This window comes from Rousettus aegyptiacus, unplaced genomic scaffold, assembly GCF_014176215.1.
Source record: "Rousettus aegyptiacus isolate mRouAeg1 unplaced genomic scaffold, mRouAeg1.p scaffold_m13_p_1, whole genome shotgun sequence".
Taxonomy (NCBI): Eukaryota; Metazoa; Chordata; class Mammalia; order Chiroptera; family Pteropodidae; genus Rousettus; species Rousettus aegyptiacus.
Window position 1 is genome coordinate 133,609,358 of NW_023416284.1, and position 25,372 is coordinate 133,634,729.

A 25,372-nucleotide genomic window follows, 5' to 3' on the forward strand; every position below is an offset into this window, starting at 1 on the left:
TGTACTGTGAAACAATACCCAGTATACCAGGTAACCAGTTTTGGACAACACAGAAAAATCACTTCTTGATTCAATTCATATTGAAAATATTTTACAAATGTGTCAGTTTGTATTAGTATAGTAATGCTACAATATTATACATATTTTACTGTTTTATTAATTATTTAATACTGCCAGAAAGAGACTGAATTTAATATATATTGATCCAGGATTATACCTTGAAAAAACTTGCATATTTTACTTAAGTCCATGCTATTAAATTGATTTTTGTATTTTTCTTCTCTAAAAGTAAAAAGCAGGTGGTCTGGTTATTCATGTTTCAGTTAAAACAGATTTTCTGCATCTTAATTGAACAAATTTCTTGACTTTAAAAGTAAAGTTGCTATTTCTTTATAAATAATATTCTAGTGAATGCATTTTTAATTCACGTCAATCTCCACTCGACAAACTGACAGTAGCAAAATGAAGAATTTCCTAGTAAGGACAACACATATAATAAGAATTACTTTACATAATTGCATCATTATGGACTATTCCAGGATAACGATCTAATGGGCAGTCACATATTTTTTGAAGAGCCTATTCAGAGGAAGCATAAATTTAACTAGTTATGAATTTAAATCTCCAAAATATAGTTATAAATTTGTCTTCACTAGAAAATCCAAAAATAGCACTTACTTCTTAATCATATAGAAATTGCTAGTTTAACATTACCAATGATATGACAAACTTACTCAAGCTTGAAAACTCAGGGACAAAACTCAATATTTTTATCGAATGCTCTGCTACCATTAATGTAGCACCTTATATAACTTATTATATAATGAATTGGCTCTGTTAAAAAATATATTGGCTATCAAAAACAAAATATTATTATTGGTCTTTCTATGGCTTACTAATACATTGGCCTAAATAAGCTTAGCACTTTTTGAGGGGGAAAAATCATACACATGCATACAATTTCTACGACTCCCACTCCTTGCCCCATCTACAAAAGTGTGCACACCTTAGCTGTCTTCATGATATGAAAAATTAATACATTCCTTCAAAATAATAGGATAGAAATAAATTACCTCAGGGATGGGTCTTTGTATTAGTCTGCTCAGGATGATATAACAAAATATCATGGATTAAGAGTCTTGAAAAACAGAAATTAATTTTCTCACAGTTCTGGAGTCTGAAACTCCCAGATCAAGGTCTGGCAGGGTTCAGATTCTGAGGAGCGCTCCAAATCTATGACCTTGTTTAACCTTAATTACTTCCTTACAGTCTCTATCTTCAAATACAGTCACATTGTGGGTTAAGGCTTTAACATATGAATTTGGGGTAGGGGGACAATAATTCAGTTCATAGCAGTATTAGAACTGAGTTATTGTAGAAATTAACTCTTTCTTATGGGATACTTAAGTAGCATTATCCACAAAATAGTAATTCTGAGATTAAAAAATTAAGAAAAGTTTAAGATGTATTAAGTTAAAAATATGAGAAGCTACTTAAAATATCTTATGCTAAGTTTCGTTCAAATATTTATGGAGTCCCTCCTTTGAACTATATTAAGATCAACTTGTCACCCTAGCCCCAACATAAGATAAATAGTTCATTACAAATATTTATGAAAGAAAAAAGGGGTAGATTTGACAGCTCACAAAGATACTCTTATTGGAGAACACAGAAGTGAGATGAAGATGAATGTGTGGGGATGAGACACAACTTGCTCAGGGGCATTTCTTTACATATATTTTAATTGAGAAAAATCACAGAACAGGTATGCATTAACAGGTAGGCAGTCAAAAAACTACAAAAAAAAAAACTAAAATAATATATGAAAAGCTGGTGTCATGTGCTTAAAATAGTAGTACTAAACACTGAAAAAAATCTCAAATGTTGGTCTGTTCACATGCTTCTATTACATTCAATGTCATATAAAAAGACAAATTAATCTATTTTCAGCAGGTTTTCAAAATATGAAGAATTGTAAAAGTTTTAAAAACTAAAGGTTATTTGTAGCATAATATTTTATAATAGGATTACTTTAAGCTTTTGTTCTAAATATCTACTTAAATACATAGTTATGTCTGAAAATTCACTTTAAACTTTATAAATATACCTATCTGTTCGAGACAAAATCACAAAATTTTTACACTTGAAATTATCTTATGTATTCATTACATGATTTAAATAAAGTTATACTGAATTTGAATTAAACTAATTCTTTATATATTAATTTTATTAAGAGTATTAAAAATTGCTCTATATGTTTCAATTATTGATAACTACTAAAAACTGTATGTATCCATATGTATATTTTTAAATTAATAATGTCACAAAAACACTTAAATATTAAGAATTACATTTCATTAAAATAATATAAAACTCATACTTGCTAAGCAAAGCATATAAATTTCTAAAATGTCATGCCCTATGGCATGAATTAGCATGACTGAATTTCCTCTGCCTTTCAGACACATCAGTTTTAAAAAATAACTAGAAGCATAACAGAAATGTATATTTGAATGGTTTATTGCTAAAGAAATCTCATTCACTTGATCTTTCTGCTGCAGGCAGTGTAAGTGTGTGTATGTACATATGTTTTAAGAACATTAAAACTATTTCTATAAAATGTTTTTGTGGTGGTGGTTCCTTTTCTTGTATTTAAATCTTGTTTCACCTTATGGAGACAGTTTAATTAATATTATGTGATATAATTAGTAAGTTATATCAAACAAGAAAATATCTTTTCTTTACATGTTCCTTTGAAATATAAATTGAGCTCATCCATTCCTAAGAAATATTAAAATACATAAACTTAAATGAAATTTATTTTACTTATAACTTGAACTACCATTTTAAATTATTGAAAAAAAAAAGACCTGAGTTAATTTATGAGAAAAATAGTCACAGTCGAGTCACAGGAATAAATGAGTGAAGATATTCGTGACAAATATACAAAATGACTTTTTGTACTGTCTTTGTAAAAGTAATTTTGATTATGTATATTATATCATATAACTATGGTTATATTTCATTTGACACATTATATAAGCATTACAGAAACCTAAATAAAGGAATACTGAAGCAAATCGCAAATCTGACAGAGAAATAAGATCTGGGCACTTGAAAATATAAGTGAAATTAGTCAAATTAAGATATGCAGGGATATTTTTAAAGCTTCTTGAAGAAAGGCAATAAAATAGTAGTCAGAAGGCAAAGACTATGGTTACCAGTGCTGTCTCCCAGAGATTACATTTCTTATTAATATCCTCAGGAAATAGCACTTCTTAGTAGGTTCCTTTTTCATTGAACAGTAACTTATCATCAGGCTATTAAATTGGTCTATGAATTCCCATAAAAAGGACTATAGGTCTAAATTCTTTAAGATAGCTGCCCATGATAAGATTACATAACATTTACTAATTCTGAGGTAAGTAGTGTACTTGATTGCGATAATCTAGTTCACCAGTATAGAATTTACCATGTGACCTTCGTAAGTCATATACTTTAAACTTCAACATTTTACCTGGAAGTGGTATTAAATATTTGTCTTACCAACTTTACAAATTTAATTCATATTTTAATGATATAATGCATGTTTAATTGCTACATGAACCTTTCACTCATATATAACAAAATTAATGATGAGAGAAAGAAAATAGTTATTTTTGAGAGAGACTCTGTAAGATATCATTGTAGAGTATCAGCAAATTTGCCATTATGGTGTGGAGAGACATCTTAATTTCTCTGCTGAGCTCTGCACACTAGTCTCCATCTGCTTCCTGGGAAGCCCAACCTGGGAAATCATATCCTCTTTCAAGAGGTTACAGTTTTCATCCGTATTTCCTTCTCAACGCTTGCTAGAGCATTATAACAGTTATCAATCCCATTAAAAATTATAGTATCTGTACACATATTACTCAACTATCAATAATTATTAATCAACCACGCGCTGCATAAGATATAGTTTGCATTGTATCATGATCTTGCCCATTTAATTATGGACATAAGATGGGATCTGTCCCAAGTCTCTCCATTACTTAGGAGGACTACATGCGTCCTAAGAAGTTAAGTGACTCAACTTTGACACTTTTCTCAAGTACATTTTATATTTAAAAGTACCACGAACATAGTAAGTGCTCAATAACTTATAACTCATTTTTATTATAATTATTATAGCATTCTAATATACTCTTAAAATTCTAATAAAAGTCAGTTTTTATAATATGAGGAGTCAAGTAGCAAGACATCATTGGGAGAAAATTTAAGTTCGAAGAGGTGAAATCACTTGTCTACAATTAAGTAAGCTAATTATGTAATCGAATAACAAACCCTATGTAGTTTCCGTTCATGTCTCAATGTTTTCATTCTTGTAAAATCATTTAACTTTTCTTGTGTTTCCTCACTGGAATTAATGGCACAACATTCGTTGTACAGCTAGTACACAGAAAACACTGTTAGATAGTAAAGACTCAGATAAACATACGTAATCACTGACCTGAGGAATAATTGTTAAGTCCCTTAAGTCTCTTCGAAGGAAAAGATCACATTTTATAATTTTGTACTGTTTTTCTAACAAAGTTAAAAATTGTCTGATTTTTAAATGATCCCACAGAGAATGAAGGTATTACGGAAAGAGACAGTCATTTTAGGGTGATCTGTTTTTATTAATTTTCATACTCCTGCAGACCATTTTTGTGTTAATGCAATAGGTCCATGAAAGAATTATAGTGCAGTTCTAATGTTTTAATGGGGGAGGTCATCTTGAGGGCCTAGAATATGACTTATTTGTCTCCTTATGGCAATACCATATCCATTCTGAAGCTCTAGGATGACTGGCATCTTTTCTATGAGGAATTTTCCTTTTCTAAAAATATAAGAATCACGTCTTCTTCAAGGTTTCTGTATCTTCTTCATAAGGTTGTTCTACAAAATGTATCATTTTATATTCAAGTGCCCTATCATGACTTGTGCAACTAAATATGTATTTGCTACAGCATGAGCTTCTCACAAGGACAGAACTATTCTTTACCTTCCTATCCCAGCATCCTCCACAGTACTCGACACATCCTACTTAGTATAGTTGGATGAATTAATATTTTAAAAGGAGCATTTAAATAGTTAGCTCTTGAGAACACGTACATAATTATTAAGATCATGTGTGTTCAAGAGAGTCTTCCAATGTAGAGAATCATAATGCCATAAATAAAATGTATATGCTTTCTCTTTCACCTATATATTTTTAAAATATCTCCAATATACATAAGTTTGATCTGTGTGACTTCACTTTTAACAGGTCAATATCATTTCTAAGTAAACAATAATAAAAAGAATATATTTCAGCCAGCTTATGTATGTCATATGTTCTTGATAAGTAAATACAAAAATTATCTAAATATGAATATCACATATTATCCTTCTTTATACACTGCTCTTTCAACTAATTATTGATTTAATAAGAACTTCAGTCTTAAGATAATTCCTGCCTAGCTAATATTCACATTTCACATAGGCCAAACAAAATTAACTTCTCCCTTCTCCGATGTTATAACACATAATTGCCAATCTGGGCCTCCATTATTACCCCTACATTGCAATAGATAAAAAATTTAGTGTTTTTGCCTTGACAGCATTCATAGAGTTATATAAAAAGAGGACTCATCAACATTCATCTTGCTATTCACTGAAATAACACTTTTATAATAAAGAGTTTTTCAGTTTTCTCCAATATTGTCTCATTTAACAAGATGATACAGGAAGCTAGATATTACTTTATCTCCATTGTACTCATACAGCATATTAGTTATTCATTCATGAGCATGTACCTCATAAGCAGCAGAACAGGGGGTGGAGCACAGATCCTTTAACACCAATAGCCCTATTCCTACCCTGAGCAAAGGACAAAAGTTCTTCAAAGTATTTCCATTTCCACAGACACCAGTATGGAAACTCTTGAGCTCCAGATCCCAAACTTTAATAGAAAAGGAACTACAAAGTGCACACACGACCTTTCAAACACTGGCTGATTATATTCTATCCTTATGCTGTATTCTTGCCCAGACACATGCAGAATCTCTTAATAAATCTTTTTATGCAAGGCATCAGTGGAGTGCTGATGAGAGCGATAACTGACCATAGATTCAGATTTAAATTCATTATTGAAGTGATTGCAGCATAAACTAGGTGGGAGGCAATGCTGTTTGGTTAATGGAGGATGAGACTTTTCAAGGATCATTGCAGGTTTCCATGATAGTCATGAACATGGACAAAGTTTCAAATCATCCCCCCTTTAAAAAAAGCAAAAATACTGATGACAGGGTGCATGTGGGAAGGAAGTGGGTATATGAATTCAATAGAACAGTTATTAACACATTCTAAATTTCCTCTGTTAAAAAATAAATTAAAACTTTTAAAATTACCACGGCTTGCTGCCTTATTTAAATTCATTTCTTTTTGAAAGTGGAAAATGCTACCAGAAAAAGCTAATAGTGTAACAGTGTAAATTCATGGATTTTTAGCATTTGAGATGTAGTAAAGACTGGGCAATTGTGAACTAATATTTTAATGTGAAAGTGCAAATCTAATTTGCTTTTTAATTTTATTATATTTATTCTTTTAAAAAATTTAATAACTTTACTGGGGCATAATTTACATACCATAAAATTCACTAATTTTAAGTACACAATTCAATATTTTTTAGTATATTTATAGAGTTGTGTAACCATCGTAATCTAATTTTTACGCATTTAAATTATCTCCCTGCAAAAAACTAATAAATCTAGTGTGCTTTTAACCAGAAGAGAATCAACACCCAAAGCCATTTTACCTAACTACTGTGAGATATTTCATTCGGGAATTTATGGAAAATCAATGACCTACTTAGCCTGTGTAGTATTAACTTGAAAAATTGAACAACAGACATTTAAAGAGCAAGAAAACAGATTCCAAAAGCAACCTATTTGGCAAATTATTTGTGGTATCAGTTTAGCGTGTTTAGGTCATATTCAAAAAAAAAATTAAAATGTCCCTTTTTTATACTTGAGATCAGCAGGAATAAAGCAGTTATTCCAGCTCAGTAGACCTAAGAGTCCTATTAATGGTTCCAAAGATAGCTCTAGTGTCACAATTGTGAACCCAAAATGTTTCAAACCTACTCGCTGTAGAATTATGATGAGTAATTTTCATATAATGCAACACAAGTAAAAATATGTAATGACAACAGCATTTTAAAAAATTAAAAACAGGACAAGGGTAAAGAAAATAAATCACTCCAAACAAATATCAATTAGATTAGTTCTTTTGTCCAATTTTTGAAGATTTAGAAAGTCTCTATGTTGTTTTACCTCCAGACTTCTACTTTTACATAAGAGATCTGATTTGTAATAGCCTTTTAAATAAACATCAAAAAGAAACCTTTAGAGTAAGACCCTACTAATCTGTCAAAATGGAAAGCAGGAGACTATATGCATAATTTTCATTTACAGATATAATTTAAATAGGTAACATTTTGTTAAAATTGGCATAGAAATGAAATATAGATTAGTCTATGTCCAGGAATTGGGAATAATACTGCTTTATGACAGTCAGCCAAAGATCAAGAACACTTTGCTATAAGCTTATGATACATAAACCACTCAGGACTCCAGTGCAGGTCCAATTTTATTAATGACAATGAAATACCACTTGGATACATCTACTACATGGCACCTTCTTCTTTCAGCAGCAAGAATTTTCAAAGGTTGAAAAAGTCCTCAATTGTTGACACTTTCTTTATAATAAGATTTTCCTGAAGATATAGAAAGTCTCTAGTTTTTGCAACTTCCTTCCCAATTTGTATTTTCCAAAACATACTTAGCATAGCAAAGAATGACAGAGTACAGCATCTCAAATGCCAGTAAGAAAATAAGTGAAAACTGTTTTTAGGCTAAACTACAAGTTCATAATCATCATGGCTATTATATCTCCTACTTCATTTCTTTTGAAATCCTCGTGCGATCCCCCAAGCACTTATTCTAATATAGACATTAATATGATCACAAATCCTACTGATGAACTTAAAATTCCCTCATGTAAATTAATGCAGACTTTCTATATATTACAAATATCACATTCTATGTGGTAAAAAAAATTGGTTAACACTATGTGAGACAGTTCAATCAACTCATTATTCCTAATTACCATGCAGATTTTGATCATGAGTATATTTCATATAAAAAGGTAAAAAATGCCAGAAATATCTTATATTTAATTTTATCCAATATTTTCACTCTCCTCCTCTAGATCTTTTAACACAATTGCTTGTCTTAGAGCAGTCTTAACTGGTTTACAATTTATCCCTTTTATTTCTCCTGCCAGATCTCTGGAGGAGATGTTAATGAGTCTAGTAATGGTTTAACAGGCAACAGGAGAAATAACAAAGAAAAGTTAAAGGTGTGAATAATCAACAAGCTGGAATAATTGAGTTTTGTGTAGCCACATTAACTAAATATTCAAGTGAGACACCTCAGTTACACAGTGACATTATTCACTTAGTAAAGACAAAAACAAAAACATACCTGCTTGACCAGTGGTGATACTGACAGCTGCAAAGAGCCTCTGGGAGCGGCTTAAGTCAGAAACCCCATTTACAGCTTCAACTTCAAAAGTATAATTAGCGTGGGCTAGCAGGTCCATGACAGTGACATAGTTATCCTCTAATCCAGTCTGCTGGGGCATGTATCCAATGTTACTCCCACAGGGCACACATTCACCCTGCTCCCAACTGCACCGCTTACATAATATTCTGTAGGTCACATCATTTCTTCCCCCGTTGTCCGCAGGAGGACTCCATTCCAAACTCACTGTGGTTTGGTTGATGTTGAAAATGAGGTTCTGTGGTGCAGACGGAGGTCCTTTGGAAACCAAAAATAAATAAACAAATAAACAAAAGTAGAAAAAAAGCAAAAAAAAAAAAAAAAAAAAAGGCAGGATCTGTGTGGGGCATTAAGCTAGTGGCTGAATTACCATACAGAAAACTAGTTGAAATGCTTTCTTTCACGTAAACATTTCATTACCTTTCCTAGAGAAGCCATATAAAAGCCTCCTTGAATTCACTTGGCAAGAGGCTTTATTTATTTTCCATTTAATATGTCAAATGAAAACAAGATAACAACTGTCTTTGTACTTTAGCCACGGTCTTTAGCTGTTTTCCTTCCAAGCAATTAAAAAAGAACAGTCAATGCACCTAAGAAAACAGTTGTGCAGTTGTTTAAAAATAGTTTTCCTTTTAACCGTATAAAAGAGAATACATTTATTCATTTTTAATGTGCTCAAGAATGACTGACATGAGTGCCTAGAATTGGCTTTAGATTCATGTCTCTCAAATATTCATTAATTGAAGAACCAAGATGTGAGATCTCCTTTACTTAGCGATGGAATTTGAATTTAGAAATCTTTACTTTTTAATCACATTTCATATACCTGTAATACTTAAATAACTTTTACATTTTATTTATAATTCCTATTAAATGTGAAAATATTAAAATGCATCTTGATTTTGCAGACATAAAATTAAAATTGATGCAAGATATATCTATTTTATGCTATTGTTTAGCCTTATCAGTTGAAGAAAAATTTTTAAATATTTAATAATTAAGGATGTATTCACAAATCTGATGCCTATTTCAATGATGCTACAATAATACAAACCAGTGGAAGGGATCTGAAAAACCTCAACTTTACTGTTATGAACTTACTTGTGCACGCAACATATGGTGGGTCAGATGGAGCCCTATAGTACCCATCCTCACATTCACATCTTGAGGAGCCTTCTTTATCAGAAAAACTGTGAGTTGGACAACGAGAGCACTGAAGATCTTGAGAGGAAGATTTGTAGAACCCACGGCCACAGGCTAGGTATGCAAAAGAAAGTGAAAACAGAAGCATGAGATCAAAAAGACTTGTTTTTAAATTTTAGTAATATGGAGCAAAGAATAAAATATGAAATTCAATTTGTGAAAAAACAAGCTCTTTCTGATACAATTTTGTTTAAGTGTATATCAATAACTCAATTTTATATTACTACGTTTTAAAATAAAATATCAAGAACCAAGTGATACAGCAAACTTGTACCTGTAGCTACCACAGTCCAAAGTCTAGAGTCCCATACTAAACACAGGCCTCATTTATCGAGACAAAATCTTAGGATATTTGATTCAGGGTAACTCTATTTCAATATAATTAACTTGTTTGTTGATCTGCACTAACACACTTTAAAGTTATGTTTTCATTATCAAATATAGCTGTAAATTAACTTTGCATGTGTTAATTTGATTTATAATAAAATATTAAAATAATTTTAATCACCTATGAGAAATAATAATGATGTAAAAATTTCATCTGAAAATGAGAGAAAATGTATTTTGTTTGAATTTTCAGGAAACTTTAAGATAGAATTGCAACCAATTTACAAGGTTGTTTTCCACTAATTGAATTTCCCTATTACTTAAAATAATGAAATCTCATGAATAGGTAGAAACTTATTTTATCAGAATTAAGCAGAAAGCCTTGTAAACGGATGGGAACTATTTCTCCTCTGCTGAGAGACATTTAGGGTACAGTAACACTAACACAGACACTAACTGCTATGAGTAACAAATAGACAGGTACAGAAAACATCTCGATAACCTCCTAGTGAAGTTGCTTTTACTCACTTAGATCCTATTTGTTATTAAATCAAGTAACCTTGAAGTATTTACTATCACTGGATATTTTATATATATATACATATATATGTGTGTGTATATATATATATATAGCATTCAAAAAATTTTAGCATATTAAATTTTCATTATTTCAATATTTTTTTACTAATAGATGGTATTATACATTGAATATGTTAAATTCAATTTATCCTTCAATTTTATTAAGTGAATATCTAAGTTTTAGTGACCTTCAAATATAAATTAATAACCTATATCTATAAAGATTCATGAGTCTTTAACAAAAATTCAATTATAACTTTTAATTTATTATATTCAAGTTTACTTAATGTTGCCAACTTGGGCATTATTCAGTAATTTAACCACATTTTTACTCCTGGGTGGGAAAAACAATTCTATCTAATAGAGATGGCATATTCTCCAGAAAAAAGTTGAGTCATTCTCTAGTTTTATTCACATGTTGATGATTTAATGCATAATTCTGATATAACTGAAAGTTCAGACTCATCTGAGTTTCAAGAATATAGGCTGTTTTATATGAAAAAGATATTTTAGATAACTTAAAAACTTAATTTAAAGATATGTTATATTATGATAGATAAGTGATAGATAGGAACACAGAACTACAATCATCTCTTTGTAAATATAAGATCCACTACTGCCCTCAGAAGTTAGTCTTTTAGTTGGCTCTCTCAATTCATACAAGAGGAAAACACTCACAATATGTTAGGCAGAGAAGCTTAATGCATATTCACAGTAGCAATTTTCAGTAGCAATTACTAAAAATCTAAGGCACAAAAAGAACAATGAGATTGATTACAAAATAATATAACAAAAATATAACACTTAAACATGTTTCTAAAGATATTATCTTGCCACACAAAAGAATGGTTACCTGGTAGGATAAAGAATTTACCAGAATGGAAATTCATTTACATATTCACTGCTTCCTGTTCTATGTATTATCTGTAATTCAATGATCAGACAGAACATCCATAAAATAGAGAAGGCAATATTTTACAACCTGCAGCTTGATAACATTAAGACCCGATAATTAAAAAAGAGAAAGACAGAAACAGAGATAGAGAGGAAAGAGAGAGGAGGAGGAGGAGGTGGAGGAGGAGGAGGAGGAGGAGGAGGAGGAGGAGGAGGAGGAGGAGGAGGAGAGAGAGAGAGAGAGAGACAGAGAGACAGAGAGAGACAGAGAGAGACAGAGAGAGAGAGAGACAGAGAGAGAGAGACAGTGAGAGAGAGACAGTGAGAGAGAGACAGAGAGAGAGAAAGAGAGACTGAAAGACGGAAAAGAGGGAGAGAGAGATAGAGAGGTGTATGTTGAGTCTTTAATGATTTTATGTATTTACTTTTTACGGGGAGAGGAGTTTAGGAAGCAGAGACATAGAGAACACAATAGCAACATGATTTAACATTTACAAGGTAAGGCAGCCAACTATCTAGTGGAAAGCCTCAGAATCCTCATTCTCCCATTGCAAATAAAAGCCTCTAACTAAAGGCTTACTCTCATTTTTTTCACAAATAAGGAGGTGCATTTTTTGCTCAACATACATGATTTGCAGAATATATATGATACCTAATGCAGAGAAATTTAAAATCCTTATCACTCAACTTTCAAATTACATTAAATTCTGCTACCACTTTAACAGATTGGAAAACAGATTTGAAGCAAAAGTAACCTGAGTTCTTCGAATAATTCTGTTTGTCTAGGTTAAAACTGGATTTAGAACACAGGACTACTGATACTCAGCCATATGCTATTCCATCAGCCTTGACTGCAGAATGAACCAAAGTTTGGCTCATACTTAATGGTCCTCGAGGGCTTTAGCAACCTTAAAAATTAATTTTCAATGGGTCTTTTATTATGGCCTTTACTACTAATTTAAAGCTATTTTTTTTTAATTTAGAAAACTATGAAATAATATCCTAGCACAACTTACAGAAGAGATATTAAATAGGTATTCTCAATTTCACTATTAATTTTGGTACTGACAATGCCTGCAAAATTATGGAGTACACGTATGGCTATTATTAAATAGATAATGATAGAGACAATCCTGGAAAAATGTGGTCATAAAAGTCTTAACATTTTTTTTTCTTTGAAGTAATATTCTCTTTCGGTTCAGTTAATATTGAAAATAATGAGTTGTAACATGACAGTTTTCACTTAACCTCTAAGGAAATTATTCATTTAGAGTCATTAAAAATAAGAACTGTGCCCTCTCATCCCTTATCCATGCTTTTGCTTTCTGTGGTTTTGCTTATCATGGTTTCAGTTAGTTACCCATGGTCATCTGGTATCCTCCACGATCCAGGATCAGCCCAAGCATATGATCCTCCTTCAGATGTATTGTGGGAAGGTCAACAGTAGCCTAACAAATGTCACATCACCTACTTCATTCACCTCACTTCATCTCATAAACACTGTATTATCTCATATCAGCACAAGGGTGAGTACAGTACAACAAGATTTTGAGAGAGAGGGAAAGAGAGAAATCTACATTCACATAGCTTTTATTACAATATATTGCTATAATCATTCCATTTTATTGTTAGTTATTGCTAATCTCTTATTGTTCCTAATTTATAAATTAAAATTTACTATAAGTATGTACATATAGGAATAAAGCATTATATATGGGATTCGGTACGATCCATGGGTTTGGACATCTATTGGAGACCTTGGAATGTACCCCATGTAGATCAAAGGAGACTACTGTACAAATCTTTGTAGCTATGGTGTTAAGAGTTAAGCCCAGAACATACAACAACATAAGCTGTGTCTCTGAGGATAATAGTGGGCAATTGGGTAGTTAAAAAATTTGGGAAGGAAGTAACAAATGCTTTTAAAATTAAAATTTTAGACAACATATCTATACAAAATAGCTTAAATAAAATATTCAGTGAGAAAAATGGGGGTAAAGTGGCATATCTGAGAGCAACCACATAAGGAAGAACCAGATGAGTTCCCTAACTGCTCCCAAAAAGTCTACATGGAAATCAAGGCAATTTTTCCTCTGTATAAATGCAGCTGGTTTTCTAAAACGTATTAGTAAAAAAGCTTTTAGGGGTAAATGCCTTCTGAAATCTCAAATATAAATTCCCTTCACACATAACTACAAAACATACAAAAATAACTTTCTAGGAATTGTGCGATAGTAGTTTCAAAACTTTTTTTCCTTTGCCTTATTTCTCCATTCGTTCAATAGCATTTGAACTCAAACCAAACTTTAATTAATATAGTACATGCCTATGGGAAAGTTAGATACAATGAGAAATACATCATTTTAGTTTCCTCTCTTTTGATATTTTTGTTTTTTAACCTGAACATCGTTTTAAGGTAATGTTTCATTATACTGATGAAAATTAGGAATATGTATAAAATTTATTTTTGACATTTCATTACTTTTGTAAAAATAAATTTTCACCTATTATTTTAATAATAATATTTTTTCCAGTGTTATCCCAAAGGCCTAGAATTGATTCTTTTAACTATTTTTTCTTTTCTTCCAGTCCTTAGGGCCTTAATGAATAGAATTACATAACTTCATTTACCTAGTGCCAAGAACCACGATCTTGTCAGATTTCATACACTTAACAAGTTTTAATTTAGTCTGTTCTTTAAATGGAAAACCACCAAAAAAACAAGTTAGTAAGCACATGAAACTTGTTTCCTAGACAGTATCAGTATCAATATTATCCACTGTAATATATCCACAATATACTACGTTCCAGGATCTGTTATAGTATCTGCTGCTATAAAATAAATGTAATTATATTTAATTTCAATTATTTTTCATTAAGAATACTGTCCCCATGTAACTAAATTGGTTCAAACAATATTTGGAATTTAAATTATTTTCAAAGGAACATAGAAGTCAATAGGGTTTCCCATTTATAAATTAAGTGCTTAAGAATTATAATACTGCAACAAAATTTTGGAGTTATTTAAATACATAAGAGAGTTGATACTAAATTCTTATATTCTGAATCTCAATTAAACTCTACTAACAATCACATATTCCATAGTTGTCGTCAAGGGATGTTAAGCGTTTAAGCAACAGGATTCCAAGTCTTTGAGTATATACTTGCATGAGGCAGTTTGTGAGACAATCACAGTACTGGTGTAAACAACTCTGTTAATGAACAGTCAGTCCTAAAGGCCATCCCTAAAAGCCACAGACAGATCTCCACCCTTTAGGCTAAGCAATTAGGTGAAATGGAATATCTCTTCCTTTTGAATGAGGGTACAGATACTCAGACTTGCTCTGGTTCTTTAGGTTTATTATAAGGGTAAGCGGGAGTAATATCCTATCTGATTATATTTCTAAGGAACCTCTCACTGACTGGTTATCCCAGATACTTATAAAATTCTTCTACATCCAAGAAAGATTTCCTGGTTCTTAATGAGATATTTTTTAGGAAATCTTAAGCTCGATTTTAATCTCAGACATATCTGACATCATCCTGGACTTTAAGGCACTGATACTCCATTATCTTAACTATGCTCCATGACTGCACATTAGTGATGTTTTGAAAAGACACTAATGCCTTGGCCCTATCACAGTAATTGAATCATTCCTAGAGCCTAGACATTTTTTATGTTTCAAAAGTTTTCCAGGTTTCCAGAATCATTATTCTGAAGGTTCTATGTCTTTTCTCAGACTATCAAAGTCTCTAAAGAATGCATGATAACAAAATAGCTCCAAAAAAAATTGATGAGGGATGTAAAATGAGGTATAATTTAGAAAGGTAACAAATTAGATTTTAAGAAAAATTAAAATTAAAATTAAAATTCATTAATAAGACAACAAAAAAATAGGCAAGGAATCTATACAGATATTTCTCTATGGTAGATACAAATGGCCAAGAAACATTCAAAAAGATGCTCAACATTATTAGCCATAAGGGAAATACAAAACAAAAGCATAATAAAATATCACTTATACAAGAAGGATGGCTATAATAAAAAAGACAGATGAAACAAATGTTGGTAAGAATATGCAGAAATCACAACACTTATACACTGCTGTTAGGAATGTAAAATGTTGCAGCCACCTTGCAAGAACTGGCAGTTCTTCAAGAGGTTAATATAGTTACCGTATTATCCAACAATTCCACTCCTTGGTATATACCCAAGAGAAGTGAAAACACATATGACACAAAAAACATGCACAAAAATGTTCACAGCAGAATTATTCATATTAGTCAAAAAAGTGGAAACAACCCAAATATCTATCAGTAAATGAATAAACACAATGGAATATTATTCAACTATCAAAAGGAGTTAAATGTTGACACATGATACAGTATGGATGAACCTCAAAAACATAATACTATGTGAAAGAATCCAGTCACAAAAGATCACATATTATATTAGTCTGTTTATATGAAATATTCAGAATGGACAAATCTATTGAGACAAAGTAGATTAGTGGCTGCTAAGGGATGGGACAGTGAGAAGTGGTGAGTGACTATTAATGAGTACAGAGTTTCTTTTTGCGGTGATGCAAATGTTCTAAAATTGATTTGTAGTGATAGTTGCATAAATTTAAGACTATACTAAAAAAACCCCACTGCATTGTTCATTTTAATGGGTGAATTATATGGTATGTAAAACTGTTATATATTATAACAGGAAATAACAGTAAAACTGTTATATATTATAAAATTCATCAATGCAACTTTAAACTAAACATTTACGTAAGCGAAAAAAAACAAAAACATTTTATGTGTTGACATATTACTTTGCCTTTCTAACACATATATTCTATATTTATCTATTTTATAAAGCTGTATTTAGATATAAAAATTAACTATGAATTATTTTAAAATTTGGAAAATCTATAATCAATATATTATTTTTACCTATTTCTTACTTTTAGTATTACATAAATAGTAATTTATCTTTTATCTGAGGAGTAGCAATTTTATGAGTAATTTTATAACTTAATAGATTCTTATAAATACCAATCTTTATATTTGGGGGAGACTTTTGACACATTATATATACAGCAATTTTTGAGTAAATATCTGAATAAGCCTTAAAAACACTTAATATTTACTCACATCACCTTGCCAGACAAAGGTTGGTTTCCTCTCCCCTCTCATTCTCCTCCCGTGAACTAAATGAATACAGTTAGACTCCATGTCCTCAGGTCTTACTCTGTTGCCAGACCCGTGATTTTAAGCACAATTGAACTTTTTCTGAATGAATTATGTGTATGTGTCTGTAACATATGTGATTTTGCAGATGTTTCCGGCCACAGTTATGCAGCTGCAAAAAGTTTATTAATTATGAACTATAAGTAGACTGTTTCATAATTGAAAGTTTCTGGACTTTAATATTATTGTAGAATGTACAAACATCCATAGTTAGGGATTCTAATGAATGCTGTTATTTTATTTATTGCAGATGGACATTTTACTTAATTCAGGCAAAGCTAGTCTGTTTCCATAGGAGCTTTCAAATATTTGTGTCATATTAATGTCTATGCTTCTTTAATGCAAAAGGAAAAACACAGCTTGTAGAAATAGTATTCCCACTGTGCAAAGTACTGACCTCATCTAGGATGGACAGATCCAAATTCTGTATTTTAATCCTATTGACGGTGCCTCGGTGGGAATAATTACAAAAGTCTGCCTAAAAGCCAGACCTCCTGTCACTGATATGCTATGATTTTTTACATTGAGAATGAACAGTGGGCAGGGAGGATAAAAAACAACATGATGTAATGAGTATATTACAGTTTGTGAGGCACCATCCAAATTATCCTACAACTAACTTTTAAGAGTTCGGAAAAAAAATGATGCAACAGTATAAAGTCTGTGATAACAGGCATTCAAGTGCTAAAAATAACTGGGGATTTTTAAAGCTAAAAAGCAAAATTAATTTCAAGGCATTATAAATACAAGTTATTTATTTGTTATTTGAGTACATAATGTTTTATTGATGTTACATAGTGAAAAAGAAATATAAAATAAGAATGTTTTAAAAGTTTCATTTTTAAGATTTTTAGACTGTAAAAGGAAATAAAATAAAGCATTATCAAATACAATTTCTTCTCCTTTATTAAATAATAGGTTTGAAATATGCTAGGAATTTTGCTGAGGTATAGCTTCAAAATACTCTTTATTTTACTGTAATGTCACTGTAATCCTGATGTCACTAAACATTCAAAATCTCTTTTGCATTCTTATTCTCATTTATCAATATTAGGCCACGCTAACGAAGCAATATGATACAGCCAAATAGAACTGGGTTTTAACAAAATTATCTGTGTTCAAATCCACTTCACTGCTTACTTGCGTGTAATTTGGACAAAGCCTTCACACTTCTGGGCTTCAATGTCCTTGTTTCCTTGTTATTGATTATTAAATGCTATATACATACTAGTCATTTTCATATTTCTATTTGCAAAAGGTTATTATTTTTTTTAATGATAACGCGGTAATCAGTTACCTAGCTGTTAAAATTCCTACAATGTCTTCAATGAAATGCTTTAAAAACACATACGTTTCTACCAACATCACCATATTCTCAAAACTCCATAAGCAACACACACCCCCTTAGTCTTTCAGTGATGCCTCAGCGTGAGTGTGAAAGAGGTTCTAAAAGGGCTCTCTGTATGCCGCTCCTGACCGAGATGTACCCCCATGTCGGGGATTCCTTTGCCTAATGATTCACTCCTAACTCTCACTGTGCCTCTATTGTCAAACCCTGTGTGTGTTCCCAGAGATATGCACAGTCATTCCAATTCCTGCAAGTAAGGATCTAGAAATAAAATTTTAAAATTATGCAAATCGCTTAAAAAATCAACTCCCACAAAAGGAAAGATTCAAAATAAAATCAGACCCTTTGGATCTTAATATTGTCCTCAGAGGTCCATTCTAAGAGATCAATCTACAGATAAAGAAAACAAAGTGAAATCTCAGGATTTAGTAAGTCCACTAGAAAAGAACTAAAATACAGTAACCTGAAGTCTAATTCAAGTCTATAGCAAAACAGTATAACTGTGGGGTCACCATGGACTAAAAACACTTAAATTAGGGGAAGCTAGCTGACCAAATTCAAACTTTGCATTACTTATTTGTAGTAACTAAGAAATGTGGCTTATTTATGATAGTATTATTTAATTTTTCTAAAAGATTTCCTTGAAGTCATGTCATCATGAACAAGAGGCTGCGACAAAGAGAGTTCTTAAACAGTAATTAGCGTTAGGAAGATTTTAGACGGGGGCACAATTTACTATAGCATTTATGCTACTGTCAACTTTATTTTCAAGTATTTTTCTTATATTTATTATGCTTTTTAATTTCTTTTTTATTATTCACTTTCATGATAAATTATTCCTCACAGTTCTGAAAACATATCAATTGAGAAAGGTTACAATGCATGCTCTACACATACAAAATAATGTAAACTATATGAATGAGAATTCCTCTCACGGAAGATTAATACTCGTTTTAACATAATAATTTTTAAAACAACATTTCTTAAAAGATAAAACGTATATTCTGAATGATAGCTATTGTTAATTTCATCACATAAGGTTTAATACAGCTTGTCATTTGTATAAATTATGATTTTGGCTTCCCCTCCAGCATGTACTAGCTGGGTGACTTTGTAAATTTGCTTAAGTTCTCTGGGCCCAGTTTTTCCACATCTATTGCAGAGAAACCTAATAATAAGATGACCTCCTAAGACTATTGTGAATTGAAGTACATAATTCATGTGCAGAACTTAGCACAGTGCCTAATGGAGAATAAGCACTCAATAAATGGTTAACTATTACGATTATTTCACAATGCGAATTCCCATGCAAAGTTTTGATCTCACTCTACTTTCTACCCGTGGTCAACACTGAGCCACTTCCCCATTTCCAGATGTATATGTGAACAAGAAATACAAGTTAATTATTAGGCAAATATAGCTAAATTACTCATTCATTCCCTGACTAAATAATTGTTTGCCTACTCTTTGCATTATGCTAGGCAATAGACCAAATTTTTATCTGCCAAAAGACAAATATGATGATATCTAAATATTATATTATCTTTGACTTAACATGAAATAGTATAATTATTAGATTATGTGCTTAAGCTAAGTGTTTCTGATATTTCATATGAAATCACTTATATAAATTATAAATATTGTGCCTTAATTTGTTTCCTTTACAACGTGCTTAATTATCAATTATCTTGTATTTCAGTGGTGAACGTTGACTCTAAAGTCACCTTTCATGCCAAAGCTGTAGCTTAAGTAATTTCATCATTGTGAGAAATTACTCAGTGAGAAAACTACCCAGCACAGGTAGACGTGCAGGATATATGTATAGGGACGTACAACTGATCAATTATATATAAACTGGAGAGCTATTTGTGGCAATTTATTTTTTGTTGAGGCTAATAGTGGATTTGGCATTATCAGAATATTCTGTAAGGGCAGGTTACTTCAAATTCAAAAACTTCATCTAGATAGGATATATGCATATAAACACAAATGCTTGCAATTTCATTATGTTTAATGAACATTTTAGTTCAATTTAAATAATTAAAATTAGATTATTTTGTGTGATTCATAAATAACAAGCTTTTCACCTACAATATACTTAAATCTACATATCTGTAGAAAAGTAAGATCCATAGCCAGAATAAAATAATTACTACATCTTAGTCTCTTAAAATAAAAAGCAGTCCTTCCATTTCAAGCAGTCTCACATGGATTTTCACTATCAGTTTTCAGCAGTGATTTTAAAATGATTAAAACAAAATCATCAGTTAAAGCATTCTTCTTAGCTATTTTATAAAGACTATGTTTTCTTCTTATTTAGTCAGTTATAAAATGTGGATCAATACTGTCTTGTGAAGCAAATAACCTTAAAGCAGTTTAAGGCCATTTGAACATGTGGGGAGATAAATAATCATTTCTGTTATGTCAGTGGAAAATTTTCTGAAGATCATAAAAAAATCAGCTTACCCTGAAGCATGACATTCAAAAAAAGATGCAATGAGGAGATTCATCCAATCCTTAATTCTTAGAAATAACAGGCAGAATAAATAAACCCTTATAACAAATGATGTTAAGCTCAATCTTTTTTTTCAGAAAAGAAGTGAACTATACACACACACACAAAGCAAACATATACACATACATCGACATGTATTATATATGTATATATCTATGTATGCATTTACATATATGTGAGATAAGCAGAATTATTAGATATAAAATAGTAAAATTCTCTAAGTTGATTCGCATACTTTCTCATCCTTAATAATAGAAAATCAATTCATCATTAACTTTTATCATCACACAAAGCAAATAATCTGACACAGCTCTATTTATATCCTCTCCATTTTGTATCCACAGCATTTTGCAAACACATAATGTAGGTACTACTAGAATATCATTTCATATGTTTTTAGCAAAGTCTAGAAAACATAATTGTTAGATATGTAAGAAGACATCTAGTTTAGTTCCTTTTTTTTTTTAAGAATAACTAACTCATCTTCTGAACTCCAAAACAAGAATATACTAGTTTTAGATAACTAGATTTGCTATATTCTAGAATGTACACAAATTCTTTCATTTCTGTTAGTGATTTGAAACCAGACAAGCCACTATTAAAATAAATTTTTTTTTGTAATTAACATTTCTGTTGGAAAACACAGAAATATCACTAATGCCTTACATTATGAAAAATTACTTCAATTTATTTTTTACCAGTTGTCTTTTAAATTTTAAAAATGATTATTGTAAACAAAAAACTAATTTTCATACAATGTGCTATTACATGAGCACAACCACACACACACACATATATATACATATATGTGTGTTTGTGTGTGTGTGTGTGTACATACATACACACACTCTTCTGTAAATTTTTTTCCCATTCAATTTCATGTGTTGTTAAGATAAATTAATTCATTTTTCAAATGACCTATGGGGTGAGAGGCATGACAAAATTAAGGGTTAAAGCTTATTTATATGTATATGTAATATTTCACTTTTTTCAAGTTAAAACTTAAATCTCAAGGTAAAGGATAATAATGTAAACGTGTACATTTGCAAATAAAAAATTTGTTGAAAATTCTCTAAAATAGTTGACTGTATTTCTACACCAATGATGTCGTAATATAATATTATGGACAGAAAGCTGATAAAGCATAAAATCTCCTAGTTATAATCAAATCATCTCAAAACCAATCTAAAGGTTTGGAAAAAATATAAATATATACTAACCATAATACAGACAAGAAGTAAAGAAGCAGCTCAAAGACTGCACTCAAAAGAAATGGTGAAGAATATATAGAAAAAAAAAGAATATGATACACTGTGAAAACATAGTGTCACAGAAAAATCCTGACCAGGTGGAATGGGTCAGATGATATATTCAGAATATATTTTTTTCAACATTTAAGTTGAATTGCCCTATAGTGTATATGTTCAACAAAAGACTGATAAGAATACTAGTTATATATATGTCTAAATAAACAAAATGTCTAGAAGCCAAGTTGTGATTGACTTAGTTCTATGTAATTTAGGGATAATCTAACATTGTATAATAATCTGAAAAAAAAAAAACACCTTTGTGAGACAATGTATACCAATGGAAAAATGGCGTATCTGATGTTTGAACATCTTCATATGCTTTTATTTCATTTCACAATAATGAGCATTAATACCTATGGCACGACAAGACCATGGGTGATCCTTGCCAAAGGGGAGAGGACTAACCTTGTTAGAATATGACTATTTATTTTGTCACTCTCGACATGGTTACTTTGTAGTTTAAATTAGTAGTCCTTTAAGTAAGAAGCTTAAAAGATAAACCTTTTCAAGTTATAGATGTTAAAGGAATATATCTAGCCACAGTGTCAATATAGGTTTTGAAGTTCTTAATTTTCTCAAAATGAAATTTTTCTCTCATCATATAAATAGACAGTGGTGGAGTGCTATAAAAGATTTTACAAAATTAGAATTTGAAGGCAACAGTTTTCTTTTTTTTTAATCAAGATAAGGTACATTGATTGCTCTTACCTGATATTGTCATTGCATCTTTATAAATTTCCTAAGTTTTATCACTAAATAACATGCATTATAGAATATTAAATTACCAACCACAGAAAGCACAAAAATAACATGGAGTATCACAAAAGATATTTAAGTAAAACATTACTTTTTATTTTTTTAGAGTCAGGCTCAAATTTAGAGATATTTATATCAAGGAGTTAGCTATGAGGGGCTTAATTCCTTGAGGAAGATTCATTACAAATTTATTTGCTAAAATTCCAAACCACACATCCTTAGTGAAGCTTTATCTAACCTCTGGTTTAGGCAACTGAATCCCTCCTCTGTCTTCTCATTCCTACAATTAAGTACTATAGACAGGATTTTTGTCTCTGTCTATATCTATATCTTTATATATCACATACTGAGTATGTTATATCCACATTATAATCTTACAAGATACTTATCATGTTCTTCCAATTAACTACAAAAGTGTTAATTATATTTCCTTTATATTACGTGAGTTTGGTCCTTTGAAGTCTTTCATCTGAGTGTCATGCTTTAGCAAGTCTTTAATAATGCCCAGAATATTGGTGTTTTACATATATTTATGTAAGCTGCAATTTTATTTGCCAAGATAGAAGGAATTTGTATGTGTGAACATGTACTAATAAATAAGAAAAAGTTTATAAAATATTAGAGACGAGTTCTTTAAGAATGCAGGCTATGGAACTGAACACCTTGAGTTCAACCCTAGGTTCAAATGTTAGACCTACCACTAGATCACTATAGATAAAAAAAAACTGCCTGAGAATAACATTATTTTTTTCCCAAATAGAATTGCTATGTGGATTAAAGAATTTATAACAGCGCCTAGTACATACTAAGTACTTTATACATGCCAGTTAATATAATTATTAGTATGTTAACATAGTAAAAATCATTTTTTAAAAAAATTAAGATAATTTGCTTCCACTAAAACATACAAATCTCAATATTCTCCAATATTTTTACAATCTGTTTAACTGCCTGAATATGTAAATCATATAGCTAAATGTCTGAAAGTTTCAACTTAGGATTTCCTTTAATAGTTTCGACAACTAAAAAAATCATGTTTATCTAAAATAACGTCATTAAAAATAGTTTTTGAAAATTAATCTATTTTCCCTTCTGTTGTTTTTGTTCTGGATAAACTTATTTTGTTGGTATGTTATTTAGGTAGAGCTAAAACTCTAGCTATACTCCACAATAAAAAGAAATATGCCAATCACATATTTCAATCTGTGTAACTTGCCATGTAATACCAAAATAAAACAACATAAGAATGATTGATAAAAACTCAGATTTGAAAGGGTCAAGAAAAGCTCCGATATCTTGCAGGCAGCTATTACAGATAAAACATTTCACTATTAAAAGAACCGCAGAGAGAGAGAGAGCACGAGCACTAAGGAAAAGTAATAAAAAAAGAACAAATTTCTATGATAATACAACTTTTTCCAAGTCAGTTCATGCTTTATCTTTGCTACCCTTAACAGTGATGTAATAATCCATACACAATTTAATATTAATCTGCTTTCCAGCCACATCTGCAATTTGACTTTTTTTTCCCTAAAGACAACTAAGAAAAATGAAAGTTTCCATTCTCTTTCTTTATGACTACAAAAGGAAAAAAAAATCATATTATTTTAGGACTTCTGCCATTATTTCCCTAAGCCAGTATGCCCCCAGAACTTTTATTATAAGAAATTTATGATATGTGGATATAAGAGAAGTTAGGCAGAAGGAGGTACAGTCTTCTCATAATTAATAATAATTCTGAAGATAAAAAGCAAGAGGACACATTCCAGAAAGCATGCTATACCGTCGCCAGCAGTGTTTAAGTGGCAAATTGTGGCTTCATTATCATATAGTAACACAACACTGGTAGTCTACAGCCAAACAACTGACATTAATCCTTTGAGAAAGCAACTGATAATTACGTATGAGAAGAAAAGGTTGAAGATGCTTCCCCCATCTACAGAAATATATGTGGATGATTTTCTGGAAAACCATGTCCTTCTATCATAAGATAAATATTCACTGTCCATATTAATGCATGCATCTGAGAAAAAATAATGACTGTATACACAAATGCACAACCTATAACTGAAGACCCACCTTTCAGGAAATGAAAAAACTTCTTCGACTCTTTAATCCGGGGCCCCAAATCAAAGATTCAGGCAGTCATGTACTTTCTACTTTCATCTTTGAGGCAGATTGTCAAAACACAAATTATTTGTCCATCCTATTCTTACATTTCCATTATCAATTCTATTCTTTATAAGTCTTTGCTTTCTGAGACAAGTAGCCCCGAGTCCTCACTACTTCTACATTCCTAGCAATATTTGAGAGGAGTCACATTGGTCCTTTACATTTTGCTAATAATCGCCAAATAAAGATCTGGAAATAATTCACATACAAATTACAAGGCTCCAATACATTGCAAAATTTTCACATCTGTGATACAGATATATAATTTTCAATTCTCTACCGCACTGTTTTTCAAATAGGGGTGATTTTGCCTCCAAGGAATATATTACAATGACTTCAGACATTTTTGATTATTATAACTATAAGGGGGTGATGTTATTGGCATCTAGTAGGTAGACATCAG

At 31.0% G+C, this 25,372-nt stretch overlaps 1 protein-coding gene across 9 annotated transcripts in view; it reads right to left on the bottom strand.

Moving 5' to 3' along the window:
• The window catches only part of EPHA7 (EPH receptor A7), a 156,333-nt gene that overhangs the window by 93,391 nt on the left and 37,570 nt on the right, over positions 1–25,372 (bottom strand). For 8 of the 9 annotated variants that reach the window (XM_016135612.2, XM_016135607.2, XM_036220128.1 and 5 more), the window contains exons 4-5: positions 9,726–9,881; positions 8,547–8,882 (exon numbers count right to left, since the gene is read on the bottom strand). In XM_016135612.2, the coding sequence (XP_015991098.1) occupies positions 8,547–8,882; positions 9,726–9,881 (492 nt within the window). Of the gene's footprint in view, positions 1–7,632; positions 7,778–8,546; positions 8,883–9,725; positions 9,882–25,372 lie in introns of those variants that run through there. The other variant, XM_036220131.1, reaches the window with a different exon arrangement.